This window comes from Ciconia boyciana, chromosome 4, assembly GCF_034638445.1.
Source record: "Ciconia boyciana chromosome 4, ASM3463844v1, whole genome shotgun sequence".
NCBI lineage: Eukaryota > Metazoa > Chordata > Aves > Ciconiiformes > Ciconiidae > Ciconia > Ciconia boyciana.
The window spans coordinates 21,756,090-21,775,363 of NC_132937.1; the positions used below are offsets into that span (position 1 = coordinate 21,756,090).

At 40.9% G+C, this 19,274-nt stretch overlaps 1 protein-coding gene across 5 annotated transcripts in view; it reads right to left on the minus strand.

The window, feature by feature from the left end:
* Positions 1 to 266: 266 nt before the first annotated feature.
* KIAA1328 (KIAA1328 ortholog) overlaps positions 267 to 19,274 on the minus strand; it is a 219,943-nt gene continuing 200,935 nt past the window's right edge. For all 5 annotated transcript variants that reach the window (XM_072858913.1, XM_072858914.1, XM_072858911.1 and 2 more), the window contains one exon: positions 267 to 451. In XM_072858913.1, coding sequence (XP_072715014.1) covers positions 414 to 451 — 38 coding nt within the window. In that variant the 3' untranslated portion in view covers positions 267 to 413. The remainder of the gene's footprint in view (positions 452 to 19,274) is intronic.

Below are 19,274 nucleotides of genomic sequence, written 5' to 3' on the forward strand. Positions count from 1 at the left end.
CACGTGAGAGGTTTAGAAAAAAAAGTTAACGCTTTCTGATTGGTCTACCCCAACAATGTTCTTGCACCATGATTATTAAATCCAAAATGAAACTGGATGCTAATTAGCTATGTTTTAGAAGAGGGAAGACAAGCAGTTGTCACTTAAATAATTTAAAAATGGTACTTTAACACAAACAAATCAGCAACAAAAAGGTCCTAAAAATGCTACAGAAGGGCTGTAGACCAATGAGGCATGTCAAATGAAGAAAATCTCCTCAAGGAGCTGGCTCTCCTCTAGCTCATCTGCTCTGCTTCTGGAGCTGCAAGGGGTCTGGTACCAAGATGATGGCCTGTGGCTCACATGATGAGGCATGTGCATTTTGTTCCTGTCGTAAGATTCTCTGCAGAGGTGTCTTGGGGCAGATATCGGACTCATAGCTTCAACCAGGTCAAGAAGGCAGGCTTCATACCTACAGAAACACACCAAGAAAATGGAGCTCCATTAAGCATCACAGCATCATGCAGGAATTGAATCCAGTCTTCCTGCCTTCATAATTCAGACTAGACCTAGATTTGTCTGATGGGGGCCACCAGCACAGAATGAATTTTGCTGTACGGGTTCCTACGAGGCATACCAATACAGAGGTAGTGAAAAAGAGGTGAGCAAAGCACAGGTGCTCACGTTCTTTTAAGCTGTTTCACCAGCTTTTCCATTTGAGGTGTGTAATATCTTAGTCTCACTCCGGAGACTGAGGACAGACCTCAGAGATATGACAGCCAAATACACCAAACGGGTACAAGGCAGACCCACACAGGTAATGGTAAAGTGACTTATACACATGCTGCACTTTTTTGAATAGACCTCTACACTTGATTTAGTTTCCCAGGGATTTGAAAACAGCAGGAGACTTTATTATTATTGCCACAAACTACACGTGCTTCCTGTAAATCTCTATGCACTATATGGAGTCTGTCTGGTGGAAGCACTGAAGGAATATAATCTAAGCAAGGCAATACAAACTCAACACTTCAGGCACCAAGAGAGAAGGCAAAGGTGCTCAACATTACTCAGACTGTCCTTTAAGTCTGAGTACAGATGTGGGGGAAGGTTGCAAGCCAATGTTAGCCGGTAACGCACACTGAATAATGGCAGTTACTTCAGACAGAGACTTCCTATTAATATTCACACAAGACAAGCCCTGATCTAAATACCAGCACAGGATTGATCATTACAATATATTTTCTCCTGTCCAATTTTAAATGTCTTAAACAATACCATTTCCACTGCTTCCCCAAGGAGGCTGTTCTCCAGTCTAAGAGATATCACTCGAGAGTTTTACCCCAAAGTCCCCTTTGTTCCATCCTGCTGTTAGCACCAACCTGCCTGATGTTCCTAATACTGAAATAATTCACAAATTCAATGACTTAGATGCACAGAACATTATTCACAGCATCCAACCTAAGGTATCAGTGTAGCTGGTTGGTTTCCATAGGGTCCCTTCTCTTGTAAGCAGAAAGAGTTCATCCATAGGGTGAGGAAACATCTCAAGCTGTTTCCTGCTTTGAGTCCTGGTGGAAAAGCCTGTTTTTTCTTTCATGACAGTGGGAGCCTAGGAAGGCTAAGTAACTAAGTAACTAAGCTGGGGTAGGTTCCTCAACTCAGATAGGTTGAAAAGCTGTTAAGTACAAATATTCACAACAGTTTATTGATGTGAAATTAGCAGCGGCCAATGTATTTCCCAGAGGCAGACTACCACTTGTGCTGTCCAATAGCATCATGCAGCAGTAGCATCAGGTAAAAAGACTTCCTTCCCTAAACTAGCAACACCATGCAAAATATCCTTCATTAGCTCCAGCGGTGAGTGTTGTGTCCCAACCATCATCAGAAAACTGACCATGACAAGGTAAACTCATAGTTATGTCTGAGACACAGAAATACTTCCTCAGCTCAAAGGAGTTAACTGTGGTACTGCTGGGTTAATACTGATGTTAATGGCAACCACTGGAGTTATGCTATGACTGCTTGGAAAAGTAATCTCTTGTATTTCCTTCAATTTTTATTGTTTCTTCCAATCTGATGGTTGCCATCGCTTCTAACACAGTTTGACTCAACATTACTGCCTCCCAGGGCTCTCTCCTCTATTTGACTACCTATAGATTGTTTTTTTTTCCTTTGGATGTACTAGCTTGCATTTCACCCAATCAGAACCCCATTTTGCAAATTTCTTATTCACATTTTAAGCTTGTCTACATGTCTTTCTATTATCTGTCTGTTTAAATCACCCCTAATAGCCAAAAATCAGTTACTCAAAACAAAAAATACAGCTTTAGTTTTGTTTCAACTGGACCATGTAAGTGGCTAACCCTACTCAAATGTGATGCCTTACAGTTACCCTAACCAAAAATTTCAGAAGGACATGGGGATTTTGGGTAGCCAAGCAAGACCACTTTAGGGGGGGTCTGTTGTTTGTATTAGCATTCAGAAAGTACCCTCTAAAAACTGAGGCTCCCTAAAGATATCTCCAATGTAAGATGGAATAAGCCACAGTGATAGTGAGAACACGCACATAGCTATATCAGACTTTTCACGTACAGAAAGTTTTGGACTAGACTCTGTATAGATATACATAGATGCTTTGAACCCCAAAGAAACCCAGTTAACACATACACTGGTTTCATTAGCCACGCCTAAAACTTCTTTTTAGATTAATCTAGTCTAGCATAAAAATGCTTATCTCCTCTGACTGTAGTGCTATCATAAAATTTCAATTTCTCCAGCAGCCACATTCAATCACAGATTAGGTAGTGGGAAACCAAACCAGCCAGTGCATTTATAGCAAACATGCAGGCCCTAGATTTCAGCAGTACCTTCGAGTTCATTTCTTCTGCAGGTTTATCTAAGTTTTACAGCATTTCTGCTATCAGGAAGGCTAAATGATTTGGCAGATTACAAGCACAGCAAATAGCAAAGATTATGTAAAAGACCAGGCGTTGTAAATCAGTCTATTTGACACCACAGTTATATATGCAATAAAGTGAATGAACTCGGCTAACAGAGCGCTATCTGATAAAGAGAATGCCCCTTGCAGGTATTTAATGTTTAATCCCATGATAATGGTTTGCCCTGGTTTGTCTAGGCAACATCAGACAGCATCTGGCTGGAGGCAACAGAGTAGACCTAGAATGGTTTGAAGCTCGCAAAGACAATTTTCTCACCATTAATTTGTATCCGAATGTTTAAAGAGACACAGTCAGAATGCTCAAATCCTGAAATGCAACTTTCTCTAAAACCAGGATATGTATTCCTTGCACAATCTGAATAAATGCATAAGTAAAAACAGGCTTCATTATTATTATTATTATTATTACGACACTTAATGGCTTCAGTGAAGTCAAAGCTGCAGGATCAGGCACCCAAGAGTCAGAACATTTCAAACAGGAAAACTGATCTGGCAAACTTGGCTTGTGAATACTGAATGCTCTTTTAATGCTCTTTTAACAGCCAAGGGTGCCCTTGTATTGTTCATGCTTCCCAAGGAGAAAAAATTCCCAAATATTCTGCAGAAGTACCAGCACTGTACATTAAGTCACATACAGAAATTACTTATGTATAGATGTTAAACCAAGCAACCAAATGTCCCATCAGTGCTATATGCTTACACACATTTTCTTTGATGGGTTTTGCCCTCTCAACAGAAGGAAAATGAGGTGGGCAACTGTCCCTTTAAGGATGGTGATAATTCAGTCTGTCTTCACCTTTTTGGTACATATGCCAGTGTGCTGGAAAGTCAATGAGCACCTCCGCAACAGACTGGAAAACAATCTCTTTTCTAAGCCTGGTTTTGACACTTCCCCCATGTATATTTTTTCATCTAACTCTCATGAGCTTGAAAGTCTGCACGTTTCATCACGGGAGAAATAAATTTGTAAAGTCTACAAGTTTGGATTAGAAGTCTAACTATTTAGACAGATAAAGTTCGGTGAAAGTAATCTTATCATAAAGTCTACAAAAATTCCATCAGGAGAGGGGACACAAAGAATTAGTGTACAAAGCATGAGGAAGGCAGGGCCATGCTCAAGAGGACAGAGATAGGAGTAGAGAGAACAGACCAAGGTAAGCTTTGAAGCTCTTCTTTCAATGAAGAAATTTGACCTTTGCTTTTAATGTAGGAGATAAAACTCCAAATATGGCTCAGAGAGCAGCATAGAGATGCCCAGACCATCTGAGAGGTAGGTACCACCAGGATAAAGGCAGTATAGCTGGGTCAGTGCAGAACTGTGACCTGGGTGGCTAAATCCGTCCTGGTCAGGCATCGCACAGTGCTGTGACAGTATTCCCTTAATCTCCTCTGTACAATTAACACAGGTTGCTGGAAATTTGGCTCCTCAGGCACTAAAGCGCTTTTGGAAATTTTATTAGAAACTTTCAGCACTGACTCCTAATTAAATAAGTATCTAGTAGAGTTTATAAACTCTTAATGTAAAAGAGTTTTGTAGTCCATCACTAAGGTAACAGGAAACATCGTAAAGCATTAAGATTCAGAACAGCTCATTAAACGTTCGCATTTTAAAGAGGAAAACAGTACAAAAGTAAACACAAGTTGGCACAGAGTCAAATCCTTCCTTCCACAGTATTTCTGTTTCACTGCTGGTGCAGCAGGAATACAACTCTGAACATCTACAGGTCGTGGTTTAGCCCCAGTTGGCAACTAAGCACCACGCAGCCGCTCGCTCACTCCCCCCCGGTGGGATGGGGGAGAGAATCGGAAGAGCAAAAGTAAGAAAATTCGTGGGTTGACATAAGAACAGTTTAATAATTGGAACAAAATAATAATAATAATAATAATAATAATAATAATAATAATAATAATAATAATAATAATAATAAATTATAATGAGAAGGAAAACAACGAGAGAGAGAGAGAGAGAGGAACAAAACCCAAGGGAGGGAAAAAGAAAAAAAAAAAAAAAATTATACAACCACTCACCACCCGCCGACCGACGCCCAGCCAGTCCCCGAGCAGCGATCGCTACCCCCCGGCCAACTCCACCAGTTTATATACTGGGCATGACATCATATGGTATGGAATAGCCCTTTGGTCAGTTTGGATCAACTATCCTGGCTGTGCCCCCTCCCATTTCTTGGGCGCCTGGCAGAGCATGGGGAGCTGAAGAAAAAAAATGTCCTTGACCAATGTAAATACCGCTTAGCGACAGCCAAAACATCAACGTGTTATCACTATTATTCTCATACTAAAATCCAAAGCACCGCACTATACCAGCTACTAGGAAGAAAATTAACTCTATTCCAGCCGAAACCAGGACACATTTACTTTGCACTGTGTTTCCAAACTGAATGGGAAGAAAGGCTCTCACATTTTTATGACAAACATGCAAATGTGGCTGTTGCTCTGGGAACAATAAGACTGCTTATTCCCAGGATGGTTGCTGAGAAATCACCTGAAACCACTTGGTATTCTGTCTAATAAAACCTGCTGGGCAATCAGAGTTCAGACAGTCCCACAATGTACAGTACCTAAAAAATGGTCAGATTATGCAAAAGTGATGCACAGAACTCATTACTGCGCAGGATATTAGAGAGAATGGTGCTCTTGAAGGTAACCACAGAGCATCCTTGCATCAACTGGCTGAACAGTGATGTTTGTTTATTTATTTAGACATTTGGGATATGTCATTGAATTTTTAATGTTTGTCTATTTCCCATTGCTGGTAAAATATATTTCTTACATGCTGTTCAATTTTTAAACTACACTACTGTATTTTCATATTGTGCAGTCCCATTTAACTAATAATATCATTTGTTCCTGAAAAAAATAGCACAACCCCAAACAAGTGTGGTATTTGGAGGAGAAGGAATTTCCCCATGAGTGTCCTGGTTTCGGCTGGGATAGAGTTAGAGTTAATTTTCTTCCTAGTAGCTGGTATAGTGCTGTGTTTTGGATTTTAGTATGAGAATAATAGTGATAACACACTGATGTTTTGGCTGTTGCTAAGTGGTGTTTACACTGGTCAAGGACTTTTCAGCTTCCCATGCTCTGCCAGGTGCACAAGAAGCTGGGAGGGGGCACAGCCAGGATAGTTGATCCAAACTGACCAAAGGGCTATTCCATACCATATGGCATCATGCTCAGTATAGAAACTGGGGGGAGTTGGCCAGGGGGTAGCGGTCGTTGCTCGGGGACTGGCTGGGTGTCGGTCGGCGGGTGGTGAGTGGTTGTATCACTGTTTGTTTTTTTTTTTTCCCCTTGGGTTTTGTTCCTCTCTTGCTCTCTTGTTGTTTTCCTTCTCATTACAATTTATTATTATTATTATTATTTTGTTCCAATTATTAAACTGTTCTTATCTCAACCCATGAGTTTTCTTACTTTTGCTCTTCCAATTCTCTCCCCCATCCCACTGGGGGGGAGGGTGAGCGAGCGGCTGTGTGGTACTTAATTGCCAACTGGGGCTAAACCACAACAATGAGGCAAAATAACTAAACTTATTAGAGTCATAAATACTCTGGCAGTGACATATATGTATATTTCTTTAAACAAGCAGCGTCAGATATTATTTGATCACTGTGTTCAGAGATATCTTTTCATTTACAGTCTCTGAAAATTTATTCTTCAACCATAAATGTGTACAAAACACACAGAATGTCTATTCTGCAAGGTGATGGCATTTCAACAAAGCATACTGGCAATACGGTTTTGGAGATTAGTAGCTGTATAGGCTTACTTTATTTAACTGTATACACCAGAGGAAATAAAAAGGTTTATTTTTATACTACTGCTTATATTTTCAACATAAAGTTCAAAGTGATTTACTAATCTTACATGAATTGCCTTTGAATTACAGTACAGTATTGTGCCTAAGTACAAAGCCTAACACTATTCTGTATTCATAAAACACCGCCTGCCTCCAAGCACTTTACAAATACTAAATACAGCTAAAAACATATTCAAGGGGTAGGGAACAGACCCATTTTACAGAAAAATGAAACTGAACTTATTGTTACTATAAGGCAAATATCAAATTCCTATTTGACTGGAACAAACAGGGCAAACAAAAGCAGAGAAAAAACAGATGCAGATAAGAAGTGGCCTCAGCAGTCAAACTACCCCAAACCTGAAGACACCACACTAGTGATACAACTTGAGGTTATCTGGAAAAAACAGCTGTGATGATTGATCACCCACCCACAAGTTAACCGAGGCTCTACAGGCAAAGGGCAGAACTCTACCCAAATTAGAGAGTCCTAGCCACTTTCTGCCATCTTTATTCTTCCATCCACAATTGTTGCATTAGGGATGCTAGAGGTATCTCTGTGCCTTGCCCTTTCAACATTGATGTACCAATCTGTTGTCCATAAATTTGCCTAATTCCTTTTTCAACCTGCTGTTTCCACATTGTCCTGTGACAGTGTTGTGGTTTAACCCCAGCCAGCAACTAAGCCCCACACAGCCGCTCGCTCACTCCCCCCTGGTGGGATGGGGGAGAGAATCAGAAGAGTAAAAATGAGAAAACTCGTGGGTTGAGGTAAAGACAGTTTAATAGGGAAAGCAAAAACCATGCACGCAAGCAAAGCAAAACAAGGAATTCATTCACTCCTTCCCATCGGCAGGCAGGTGGTGTTCAGCCATCTCCAGGAAGGCAGGGCTCCATCATGCATAATGGTTACTTGGGAAGACAAAAGCGCCATAACTCCGAACATCCCCCCTTCCTTCTTCTTCCCCAGCTTTCTATGCTGAGCATGACGCCATATGGTGTGGGATATCCCTTTGGTCAGTTGGGGTCAGCTGTCCCAGCTGTCCCCTCCCAACTCCTTGTGCCCCCCCAGCCTCCTCGCTGGTGGGGTGGGGTGAGGAGCAGAAAAGGCCTTGACTCTGTGTCAGCACTGCTCAGCAGTAACTAAAACATCCCTGTATTGTCAACACTGTTTCCAGCACAGATCCAAAACATAGCCCCATACTAGCTACTGTGAAGAAAATTAACTCTATCCCATCCAAAACCAGCACAGACAGCAAGCTCAGGACATTCATTCCTATAGAAAGACATACTTTTGTTTTCTGTTTTAACCTGATACCCTGCTAGTGTCATCAAGCGCTTTTTAAGGATTGACTGCAGTTAGTGTCTCTCACACGGTTGGATCTGGTGAAAAACAGTTCCACATTCAACTTATCCACCACCTTCACAATTTTGCAAACCCTGATCATTTTCTCATTCAGTCTTTTCCTGTCAAAAGTCATAGATCTTTGGTCTCCCCTTATATGGCAGCTCCTTCATCCCTTTGATCACATTAATTGTCCTGGGCACCTTTTCTAGCTTCCACTATGTCTTTCTTGAGAGGCAAAGACCAAAAGTACACAACAGAATCAAAACGTGGGTACACCAAGGTTTATGTATCCACAAGCTTTTGTGAAGCTCTAGGAAGCTTTGAACTTCACAAATCCTAATCACCTGCTCTGAGTTCAGTATCATGTAGGCATGTTGTTGATGAGTCTTCCCTAGGTAAATTACATTTTTGTCCACTCAGTTTTGATGCCTTTTTGGATTTTCTTGCTATTGACATGGCATTTGACTATCTGAAAGAACTTAGTATCATCCACAAACTTATTAGGTCACCCAGGAGATTTTGCTGTTCACTTCTTGCTCCAGGTCACTGATGAAGAACCAGCCAAGTGGGTTCCTGGGGGATCCCACTGTTGACTTTTCTGCATCATGAAAAATGAACATTAAGTCCCTTTGCCTGCTATCATTTAATCAGCAGTAAATCCATAGAAGGACTCTTCCTCCAATCCTGCAGAAACTTGATTTCTTTAACAGCCTTTGGTGTGGAACCTTGGCAAAGGCCTTTTGAAAATCCAAATGCATTGTGTCCGCTGGATCCTCTTTGTGTCACTAGATTTCTGGGTTCAGGTTCCACAGGTCCAAGCTGATGTCTCAGATTCTTTCTTCTCTCCCTCCCTGCTGTATGACTATAATCCAGGTTTTAACCAGCATGCTATTTGGGCTAGCAAGCCTGAGATGAACATGCCAATGAACATTAGAGACTGGTTATATAGGAAATGAAAGCTGAGAAAGAGAAGCTGACTTTGCAGTCATTCCCTGAAAGGCCACAAGTCAGGATAGGGGACCTTGCCTTTCATGTGTGAATTGCATCTTCAGTGACTAAAACACACCCTCAGGTGATATTCCCATGTAGTAACTCTCAAAAAAAGAACACAGAGAAGTGCAACTCTTGAGGCTGAAACATCAACAGAATGAACAAGATTAAGTCTGGAATCAGAGACAAAGGGACTGTGCCAGTTAGCCTGAGAGTCCCATTTTACTTTCATGCAGGTTGGGACTCAGAGCAGACACTTCACTGTGGGATACAGGAGGAGGCAAATTCAACAGTGCTATATATGTATTTAAACCAACTCCAGGTTGGGACGTATTTCTTGCCTGTAACGGGTCTGTATTTTCCAAAGGCATCTCAAAGTTTCTTTAAGAATTAAGAAAAAGATCAGACTGCAGAATATTTCAAAGCAATTAAAAAAAGATCTGAGCCTTTTATTTAAAATACATCACACAATGTAAAACAGAATATATTTACACAGTGTCCTCAGCGAGAGCCTCCCGGAGTGCTGTAAAATCCACACCCACATAATAGAGAGCTTACAGTATCAGAAACTTTTAGAGAACTTTAGAGGCAGTATTCACAGAATCACAACCTAGATAAGGAAAAGACTTATTAGATCATCCAGCCATCTCCCTGCTGACAGAGAATGGTTCCCTACAGTGTGCTTCCTCACATTTGTTGCTAACAATCAGCCTCTTGCTATTCTCCTTGGGAAGTCATTCCACAGCCAAATATATCTCACGCTATCATTACCATTATTACTTATTTATAGGCTATGGTATAACCTAAAGGGCCTTGATCAGGATCAGAGGGACCCACTCTACAACCGCTTGTAAGAGCAATCCTCTCTCCAAAAGAGCACACAGTCTAAATAGATAAGTCAAAGTCCAGGGGGAAAGATATAACATACAATTAAGGAGATCAAAATAGCATGGAAAGTGCCACAAATGTTCCATGAAATTTTGCTTCGGAGTTTGGTAGGAGGGAAAGGTATGTGTCACAAACAAGAACATGTTTCTGATAGTCAGATAGAGATAAACAGAGGATTTTCTTCCTCCCAGCTTCACACTATTAGTTATTGCTAAAGATCTGGCACGGTACGGAGAAATCTGTCTCCTTTTTTGGTGCAAATACTCCTTAAGTATTTGAACAATATTACATTTCTCCCTTCTGCTCCAGTCTCAGCCAACATTTATCTGAGCCACACGTATTTTAATCTTCTCTCATAAATCAATACCTCTAGCATAGCAACAGATTTTGCCACTCTCCTCCGATCTTTGACAATATCTTTCCAGTAAGCGATCACCCAGAAATGAGCACCACATTCCCCTGGTGGGGTTACACAGAAGCAAAGAGGAGATCAGTTCCCTCCAGCACTTACGCAATGCTTGTCTGTGCGGACTCGGATGACAATGGCCTTTTTGCTAACGCTTCATCGCTCCACACATCCTTCTCGCATGTGTATGAATTGATACACCACACTACAACACATCCCTGTATGCTGCAAGACCTACAACACCAATGAACTCAATGCCTCATTTTGTAGGGTTGCTAACAATTATCACTAAATCTTGTTGAAAATGGAATCAGATTACAGCCTTTGCACAGGAGAATATGGAGAGAAGCAGCAGAATTGGGTAACACATCACACCTCTGCTAACTGAAATGAGCCATGCTTGGCAGTGTTATGGGACAACCCTCCCTCCCCAATGTGATAAACAGTAGTAAAGAGCTAAAGAGGACTTGGTCTTGAAAGGGGCTGAGCGCTGCTGGTTTGCCCCTGGCCTTTTGCATACCAAGCAGAGCCAATGCACTAAAGGATACCAGATCCAGTAACAGCATCTCAAAACACTTGTGCCCTAAGGCAGGGCTGATAAGAGATTTTTCTTCCTCAGTTTTCACCCTGGCTTCACCTATGATAGCATCCAACTGGCTGTCATTACTGAAATAAGAGTTACTGCTGCTCTCATTCCTCCTTGCTACACAAACAGCCATTTTCACTTACCTGGTAGTCAGAGACCACCACCTGCTTTCCTCACCTTTCTGCACTCCCAATCCTCAGTTATCCTACCTCTTTGCTCCTGGTAACTCAGCTTTTTCTATTATTTCCTCATTGGACTTCTGCTCAGCCCCTGCTGCCATGTTACCAACCTGTCAAATACAACTGAAAGGGCTTCTTCATTGTTTTTGTCTCTGTGTTCTTTTAGTAGCTAAAAAAACACCACCACCACCACCACCACCACCCCCATCCCCCCCCGATAGTTTCTTTTAAGGTATGGCTGCAGGCAGCTGAATTGGCATAACTGAGGTTGTAATAATACTGGAAGGGGGAGGGTGAACAAAGGCATGAGTGCTGGAAAGTAAAGAAACCTTTTAAATCAGATCTGCCAGTGACAGAAAAATAATTTAGAATGAAGTTTTAGTATAAAAGAAAGAAATTACAGAACCACAGAACTACCATGGAGTTTAACAACCACCTCTGTAATCACTGTTTGTATTGTCCTTCTCTCCCCTTCCACACACCCGTTTCTGTCCCATCAAGTCTGAAAGCTCTTCAGATCAGAAAATGAACCTCAGTATATGTACAGCACCTGGGGCCCTGATTCTGCTGTGATATTACATAATAACTTTGCACTTCAGAGCACGCTTAGCTTTTATTCCCTTTAAGCACTCTGTCATCATAGCATATCTTCAGCAAGATCTTCACCCTTTATTGTTCTGGGCCAAAACTAAGCTGTCATCATCTTTTCTGCCATACCTCATCCCCCTACTTCTCCTGCCTTAACAGCCTTTCTTCTCAATTTTTTGCTCTTACAAGTTTGTCCCCAGGCATCTTTCCCCTCAAAGCCAATTCTAATTCAATGAATCATCTTTAAAATTGTGCTTTTTCTTTTATAATGTACTAAAGCCTCTGACAAAGGGTTGCATATGTAAGTCACAGTGCAATTCTGCACCTCCATTCTCAGTGTTGCCCCTTAGTTTTGATTTCTTTTCCACGTTTCATCTCTTTTTCCTAGTGTGCTTTTGGCAAAGCTGAGACTACCTTACACCCTGTACACTGCCTAGAACTTTGTGGGTACTAAATAAGTACAAAACAATTTTAAGGGCCATGGCTTAGGGGAAAAAAAACCTACCACATACAGCTTGCAAAGTCCATCACCATTTACATGGATTAGCAATCTTTTTTCACAAGTTCAGTCCACATTCCCAGCCTGCCAGATAATAAATCAACTTTTTCCTTCAATTGTACAGTTACTGGGAGATCTGCATAGTTTTAGGTCAAGCACTTATAACCATTTTATGATTCCAAAGTTTCTTACCTTGTCATTTAGTTACCGAACTGTGAGCTTTCATTGACTTTCTAACCATTGTGGCAAGAACTGCTACTAGCTGTGCAAGATTTAAAACCTCATTGAGCAGAGGAGCAAAATCGGACTGCGGTAGTTTTAAATATATATTGGGGTGGAATTGTGACCCTATGGAAGCCAATAGAAGTTCTGCCACCGGTTCACTGGGGCTGGGTTTCTTCCCTGCCTGCTGCTGTTTGTTGTGTCAGGGTGAATACGTATTGCAAGCTCTTTATTTTACACCTTGGAAATGAGATGCCTCCGTGAATGCTTGGAAATGATTTATTTTACTTTTTTCTTTTCTTCTTTTTCCTATCCTGGTGAAATACTTTACATACAGTCAACTGCTGTACCTAAACACCAACTCTTCCTGTGGATCTGTACAATCCTTCCTCTCCTGCTTGTCAGCTTAATTTCTTCTGCTGTGGCATGGAGTGTTTAATAGCAAGATCTGGCATTCAGATTCTTCTGTTTCTTAATTATCTCTACCCTGTCAGCTCTATCAGTGAAAACAAGTTACCATTAGACAATTCAGATACCAGTAAACACCAAGTTGTGATAATATAGAGTCCTGTATTACTGTAATTATGGAAAAAGCTGTTTCAGGGAGGTTTAAAAAATTAAATAAGCCCAGCACTTCTAAATGGCCAAAAACCTAAAGATATCTTAATTATTCTTCAATATCTTAATCATTCTGTAGAATCATCATCGTGTACAATGGCCATTTTAAATGAAAGGTTTGCTGCTCTGCACAGTTGCCACTTCCTTCTAATTGTGAATTAAAGCATAATTTAGTGTGGCTCTATGCCAGCATGACTAGAAAAATTTACAGACACTAACACTGGTTGAAATAGGGGGGAAAAAGCAGTTAGATTTCTTTAAGTAATAGAAAATCACTCACCAAGTTGTACTTTAAAACAAAACACTAGAGCTTTAAGTTGACAAACTGACTTGAATTAAACCACATAAAAAGTGCTTGCACTGTAAATCTTACAGGGCATAAGTGATGGTAGGTTATCATTCTGTTTATTAGCATGCACTTTGGAGAGTGCAGGGCAAGTATGAATACGCATTCATTCCATTTTATGCCACACATTACTGAAAACACATTCCTCATAAATAATTCATAAATGCATTGTCTGAAATTTCAGATTCCAAAAATACAACATAGTTTTCAACTTTATGGTTGCTTCGTCTTCAAAACAGAAATAGACAATTGGACGGATGGACTTGGCAAACCTGATAAGAACCCATCAGTCAGAATTACACTCCAGAGGTAAATGCAAACATCTCCCAGCTCCTGATCCCTGGAACAGCAAGGCCATGACAATAGCCCCTGTGCTTGTGCTAGCCGTCCCTTGTTAGGGAACAGGGAGAAAGAGAAAGGGAAGAAGTAACCAAGTAGTGAGAAGAAAGTGTTCAGTCAGTTGCTTGACTCTAAAAAGAACATTTATTAGGAAAAAACCAATGCCTTGCTGTTCTCTGTTCATGAGCTGGGTGTGTAGCAGGAGAGTTAGGAGAGAAAAGGATGTTTTACAGGATGGTGTGGGTAGGGAACTAATAGGTTGAAACTGCCTAGAAATCCAGAGGAATTTAAATTTAAGGTATAGTAACAGTCAAAATACAGAGAATGGACATACTTTGCCTTGCAAAAAGCCCATTTTTCTGGCCAGACTGCACCACAAACTTGAGCTCTGCTTGTTGCTCTCAGCTTTTAATTGTTATTACTTTGTTAATGCTAATCATGTAGCAACTGGCATCATCTTTTATGCCAGCTATGCTAGCATAAGAGAGGTGAATAGGATCTTGCAGTTCATCTGAAGTCTAATTTCTGCACAGAGCAGAGTGACCACAACACCCACTGAAGAAACTGAAGTATGCTTCATAGGCTAGAGTGCTTAAGCCTTATATTCCTTGTGGTTCTGTATCTTGCTGACATTATATATGTAGTTGATGCTCAGTTGCTTCTTCTTCCTTCATAACGTACTCAGAAACCTTACATGACATACCAACTGCTTTTCAGCCAGATTTGCATTCACTTGCTCTGTTCTACTCACCTCCCAGTGAGAGGCACACAAAATTTGGGTACCTTGTCTAGTGAAACCCTTGGTGCCACAGCCCTAACAGAACAGCCCACAATCTCCCTATTTGCCAGCTCTTTGTTTGAACTCATTCACTCCAATTTGCCTGAGAACAAACGTTGCAATTGAGCTCTAATACTTGGCATCCCAACATATCGATTGCTTGGGCGCAGACCATACATGAAGAAACAACACTCTCATAAAAATTGTATTCCAGTACCCAACTGCTGTAAAACTTCCTACTCAGCGCTCAGTGTGGAAGGGCTGGGACTATCTGTCGCTCCATTCATTTCCAGGTGTGCTGAACTTTCTGGGGTAATCTTTAAATCAGCTGAGATTTCATACATCAAAGATGAGGATACATAATTTAAGAAAAAACGCTGAGATAAAACAGTAGCTGTTAAAAACATAGCGTGTTGGTGGTGCCTGGTTTAGCATGTCAAAGAGGGGCGACAGCTAGCGAGGAGTTGCATGCAGTTGGCACAAGAGCATGCCATGTGGCCAAGCAGGGAGAGTTGTTGTAAGCTTCATAGGGACACAGGCGCTGAATAGGCTTGACACTGTGCAAGTACCAAGTTAGAAGGCATCCTACAGAAAAAAATGGCAGTAAAGCATGGAGTACAAGGCACTCAGGCCTGGTGTCCCTTGGCTGTAGTCATCGCATGCTAACAACCTCTTTCAAAAACTTTACACAGGTGGTAGGTGTCCCACTGAGATAAATTACCTAACTTTCGGTTGCTGAACAGATGGGCAGGGAAGTGAAATTTTAGTTTGTTCATTCCCAGCAGTAACTAACAAAGATGATCTCAGGCTCTGCAGGATTATTTTTTGATAACCATACACCTGCAGACAGTCCACATTTCTGTTAGAAACTACATAAGGTCATTGGTACGCTACAAAATAAAGCAGGGCATTTAATGGCTCAAGAGACTGATGCTAAGTCTCTCATTCCCATATTCTTCTGAATATATTCTAGGCTGAGAGGGGCCAGAAAGAGTACAAAGAGGGACCTCAACAGGCAAGAGAAATGGGCCCACAAGAATCCTACAACATTCTCACATAAACAGGAAACATGAAGTCCTGCAGTTGAGGAGGAATAACCTTGGGTACCAGCACATGCCAGGTTTGACTGACTGGAAAGCAGCTTTGCAGAGAACAACCTGGACACTTGCTGTCCTGGTAGACAAAAAACTGAACATAAGCCAGCAAAGGCCAGCACTGCCGGCAGGTCAAGGGAGGTGATCCTTCCTCTCGACTCAGCCCTGGTGGGACACAGCTGGAGTGCTGTGTCCAGTGCTGGACTCTCCAGTACAAGAGACACATGGACACACTCAAGTGAGTCCAGTGAAGGGCAACAGAGATGACTAAGGAATTGAAGTATCTGACACAAAAGGAATGTCTGAGAGAGCTGGGACTGTTCAGCCTGGAGCAAAGGAGGCTCAGGGTGATCTTATCAATGTGTATAAATACTTGATTAGGGGAGGAAAGAAGATGAAGCCAGGCTCTTCTCGGTGGTGTCCACTGGTAGTGTCCACGGTGGCGTCCACTTGGTGGACAAGAGGTAATGGGCACAAACTGAAATACAAGAAATTCCATTCAAATGGAAGAAAAAAAGCTTTCTTACTATGTAGGTGGTTGAACACTGGCACAGGTTGCCCAGAGAGGTTGTAGAATCTCCATCCTTGGAGATATTAAAGACCTGACAGACACAGTCCTGAGTAGCCTGCTCTAGCTGACCCTGCTCTAAGCAGGAGCTTACAGTAGATGATCTCCAGAGGTGCCTTCCAACCTCAGCTATTCTGTGACAATGTAGTTGCATGTTTCTCTTCGTAAACACATTAAACCTCATGGACAGCATATGACAAAAGGGCAAGGACTGACTAGCAAGGACTGGACTCTGACTTACCCATACAGTACACAGGCATAGTGTAACCAGGGAAGCTTAAAATGCCTATGCCTGCAAACCAGGAAGCTCCATAAACCAATCCAAATGTTAATCAAGTGCTTCTGCCCAGAAAGGTTTGCAACTCACTAAAACCAGATCAGATGTATGGGAAACCTGACGAAATATTTAAACAAGGGTTTTCCCTCCCTTCCCTACATACTTTACCAAATCACTTGCATCTTTTAATGTACAAATATATCATAGTGTAGCACACAACCCCATACACATTTATTTCTTTTTGAATAAGATGGTCATAGCCACACTGGTAAAGAAACCTGGTAAAAGTATTTTTAGTATCTTCACTTTAAGCTTGCAAATATTTTTCTGGCAGAAATCCGCAGCTAACTTTACAGCAAGACCCCTCAAAGGAAACAGAACTCTTACTTAAACAAAAGAAAAAAAAAAAACCCACACTACAAAATGAATGTGACCCAAGGACTTACCCTTCTATGCAACAACATGAGCAGAGTGCACAGAGACAGTGAAGTCCACAGGGCGTGAAATTAAAATTTTCACACAGATACAATGAAGTAATGATACAATGTTACAACCTTGGCACGAAAATCTTCTGGTTTGAGTAAAGTCAATGTCATGTGATGTTACGGTTTGTGCACTGGTAGAAATGGTCTGCTGCTAAGAAGTTCATAGCAAAACAGAAGGAGCGAAAGCAAGAAAATTGTATGGATAATTACAACAGGCCTATATATTCTAGTGATCTAGACGTTCCTTAAGATGCTCATCACAGTAGTATCTAGCTGTCAATACAGGCTGAGTTAAGAAAGCACACTTTTCTTTCACGCCTAGAAATCTAGGAGCTGAGATGCCATTAGGAGATAGGAAAAAGAAGACTGGAAGAGATTTGAACTCGGCAAGGAATGGGGAGGGAGAGGACATCTCTCTTATTAGGTCGGTTTGTTGCCTACGAACAAGGTGGATATGCAGGTTCCAAATTCCAAGCATATGGATAAGAACAGGGATGCACAGAGCAATTAACAGAGTCAAGTAGAAGCTAGGATGAGCAGCTGCTGGAGCACTGTTAAAGTCCTTCTAGGAATTGCTTCACCTGTTACAGTAAAAAGGGAAGGCAGTGCTGGAACAACATCGGCTCCTCAGCAAGGACAAGGTCATAGAACAAAAGTGGAGCTTGAAAAATTCCGGGCAGATCCATGTACAGGGACACAGACACAATTACAAGAACCTGCCATGTCAGACTTGAGACTTGCAAAGCAAGTTACAAACAGCACCCTTTATACTACAAATATACCTACACAGTGCAACACTGAATTATCAGATAATCTGCATGGAGCAGGAAGCATTTTATTTCTAAGAGTATGAAAAAGCCTGCAAACTCATAAATCACAAAGCTGCTTGTACATTATGATGTTTCACAGATATCCGATAGACTGACAGACGTGCACACATTCTACAAAATATATTTACAGCTCTGAACTATGGGGGGGGAAAAAAACCAACTGAATTCAGTACTACTGCTCATCTCAAACTACAATTATGTGATCACAGGCACAGAAGTTATGCAAACAAGAACTACTGGTAATGCGTTTCCAGTAACCCTTCTGGAAATGTAACAGAAAAAGTCAGTCTAACAGTGCAAAGGTTGTTCCTTACAAGGCATGTTTCTCACCCTACTGATCCAAGACAGTACATATAGAGAAACATACAGCCAAATGTGACTTAATAAAATCTTCAAGTCTCCAGCTTATTAATTTTTTTAAATTTTTCTCATTTCATTCCAGTGATTTCATTAGGTTAGACTTCTTCATCTTTATTAAAAAATAATCAGAACTGAAATGTTTCAATAAATCCAATTTCTGTTTTAAGTAGGAAAAGATGATTCAATGCAGATGAAGCAAAAATGAAAGTTAAAAGTACAATGGCATTAGAAGCTTTGAGAATCTCCTTTAAAAGATTTTAAATACATAAATTATATATTAGTACTCTGGAATGTCTGTTTTTTACAGAAAAAAGAACTTTAAAAGCAACTTTTTCACTATGTTCTCCAGGTGCATGTATCAAAACAAAATCCTTTAAAACTTACGGGTGGGAAAAAAACAAAGGAAAAATACAACACTTAAGGCACCACTATTAAAACAGACAGAGCTAACTTTCTACAGGGCAGAAAACAAAGATACAATATTATTTTCAGTAAAAGGCTTAATTTTCTATTATGTTTTCAAATTATTTCCCTCACAACACATTAAGACTAAAGGAAATAACTAGCTCCCCCACCCTCCCCAATAACCAGAGGGCCAACAAATGAAGTGCCACCTCATAAACAACACAAAACGGATCAAATTATCACACATGACCCCAAATTACCTAGGAGCTAGAAGCAAGTTGCACTGAGAAATTTAAATGCTAAATATAATCAATACGTACAATGAAATAAATGGTGGAAACAACCACAAGATACTGTTTTCTTTTAAGATTATCTAAATGTTGAGGAGATAACTCTGGTGCTCTAGTCACAGCCCATCACAAAGCCAACCTTAACAATATTCAATAGCACGCATTTTTGAAAAGGAAATGTGGTCTAGGAAGAGGAAAAGTCACACCTACAGCAAAAATTGGTGCACTCAGCTTGAACAAAGATCTGTAACCAGGGACTACCCCATCTACTCTTTGTTTCCTTCAAATCTGTATCAGAAAACTAGAAGGTATGCTACATGATTCAGGGTTCCCAAAAGTAATGCTGGAAAGCCTACAAAACAAAAACGTATTTAACAGTTCAATAGTCTTTACACTGAAACACTGCCATGACTTTCCTTACCCAAA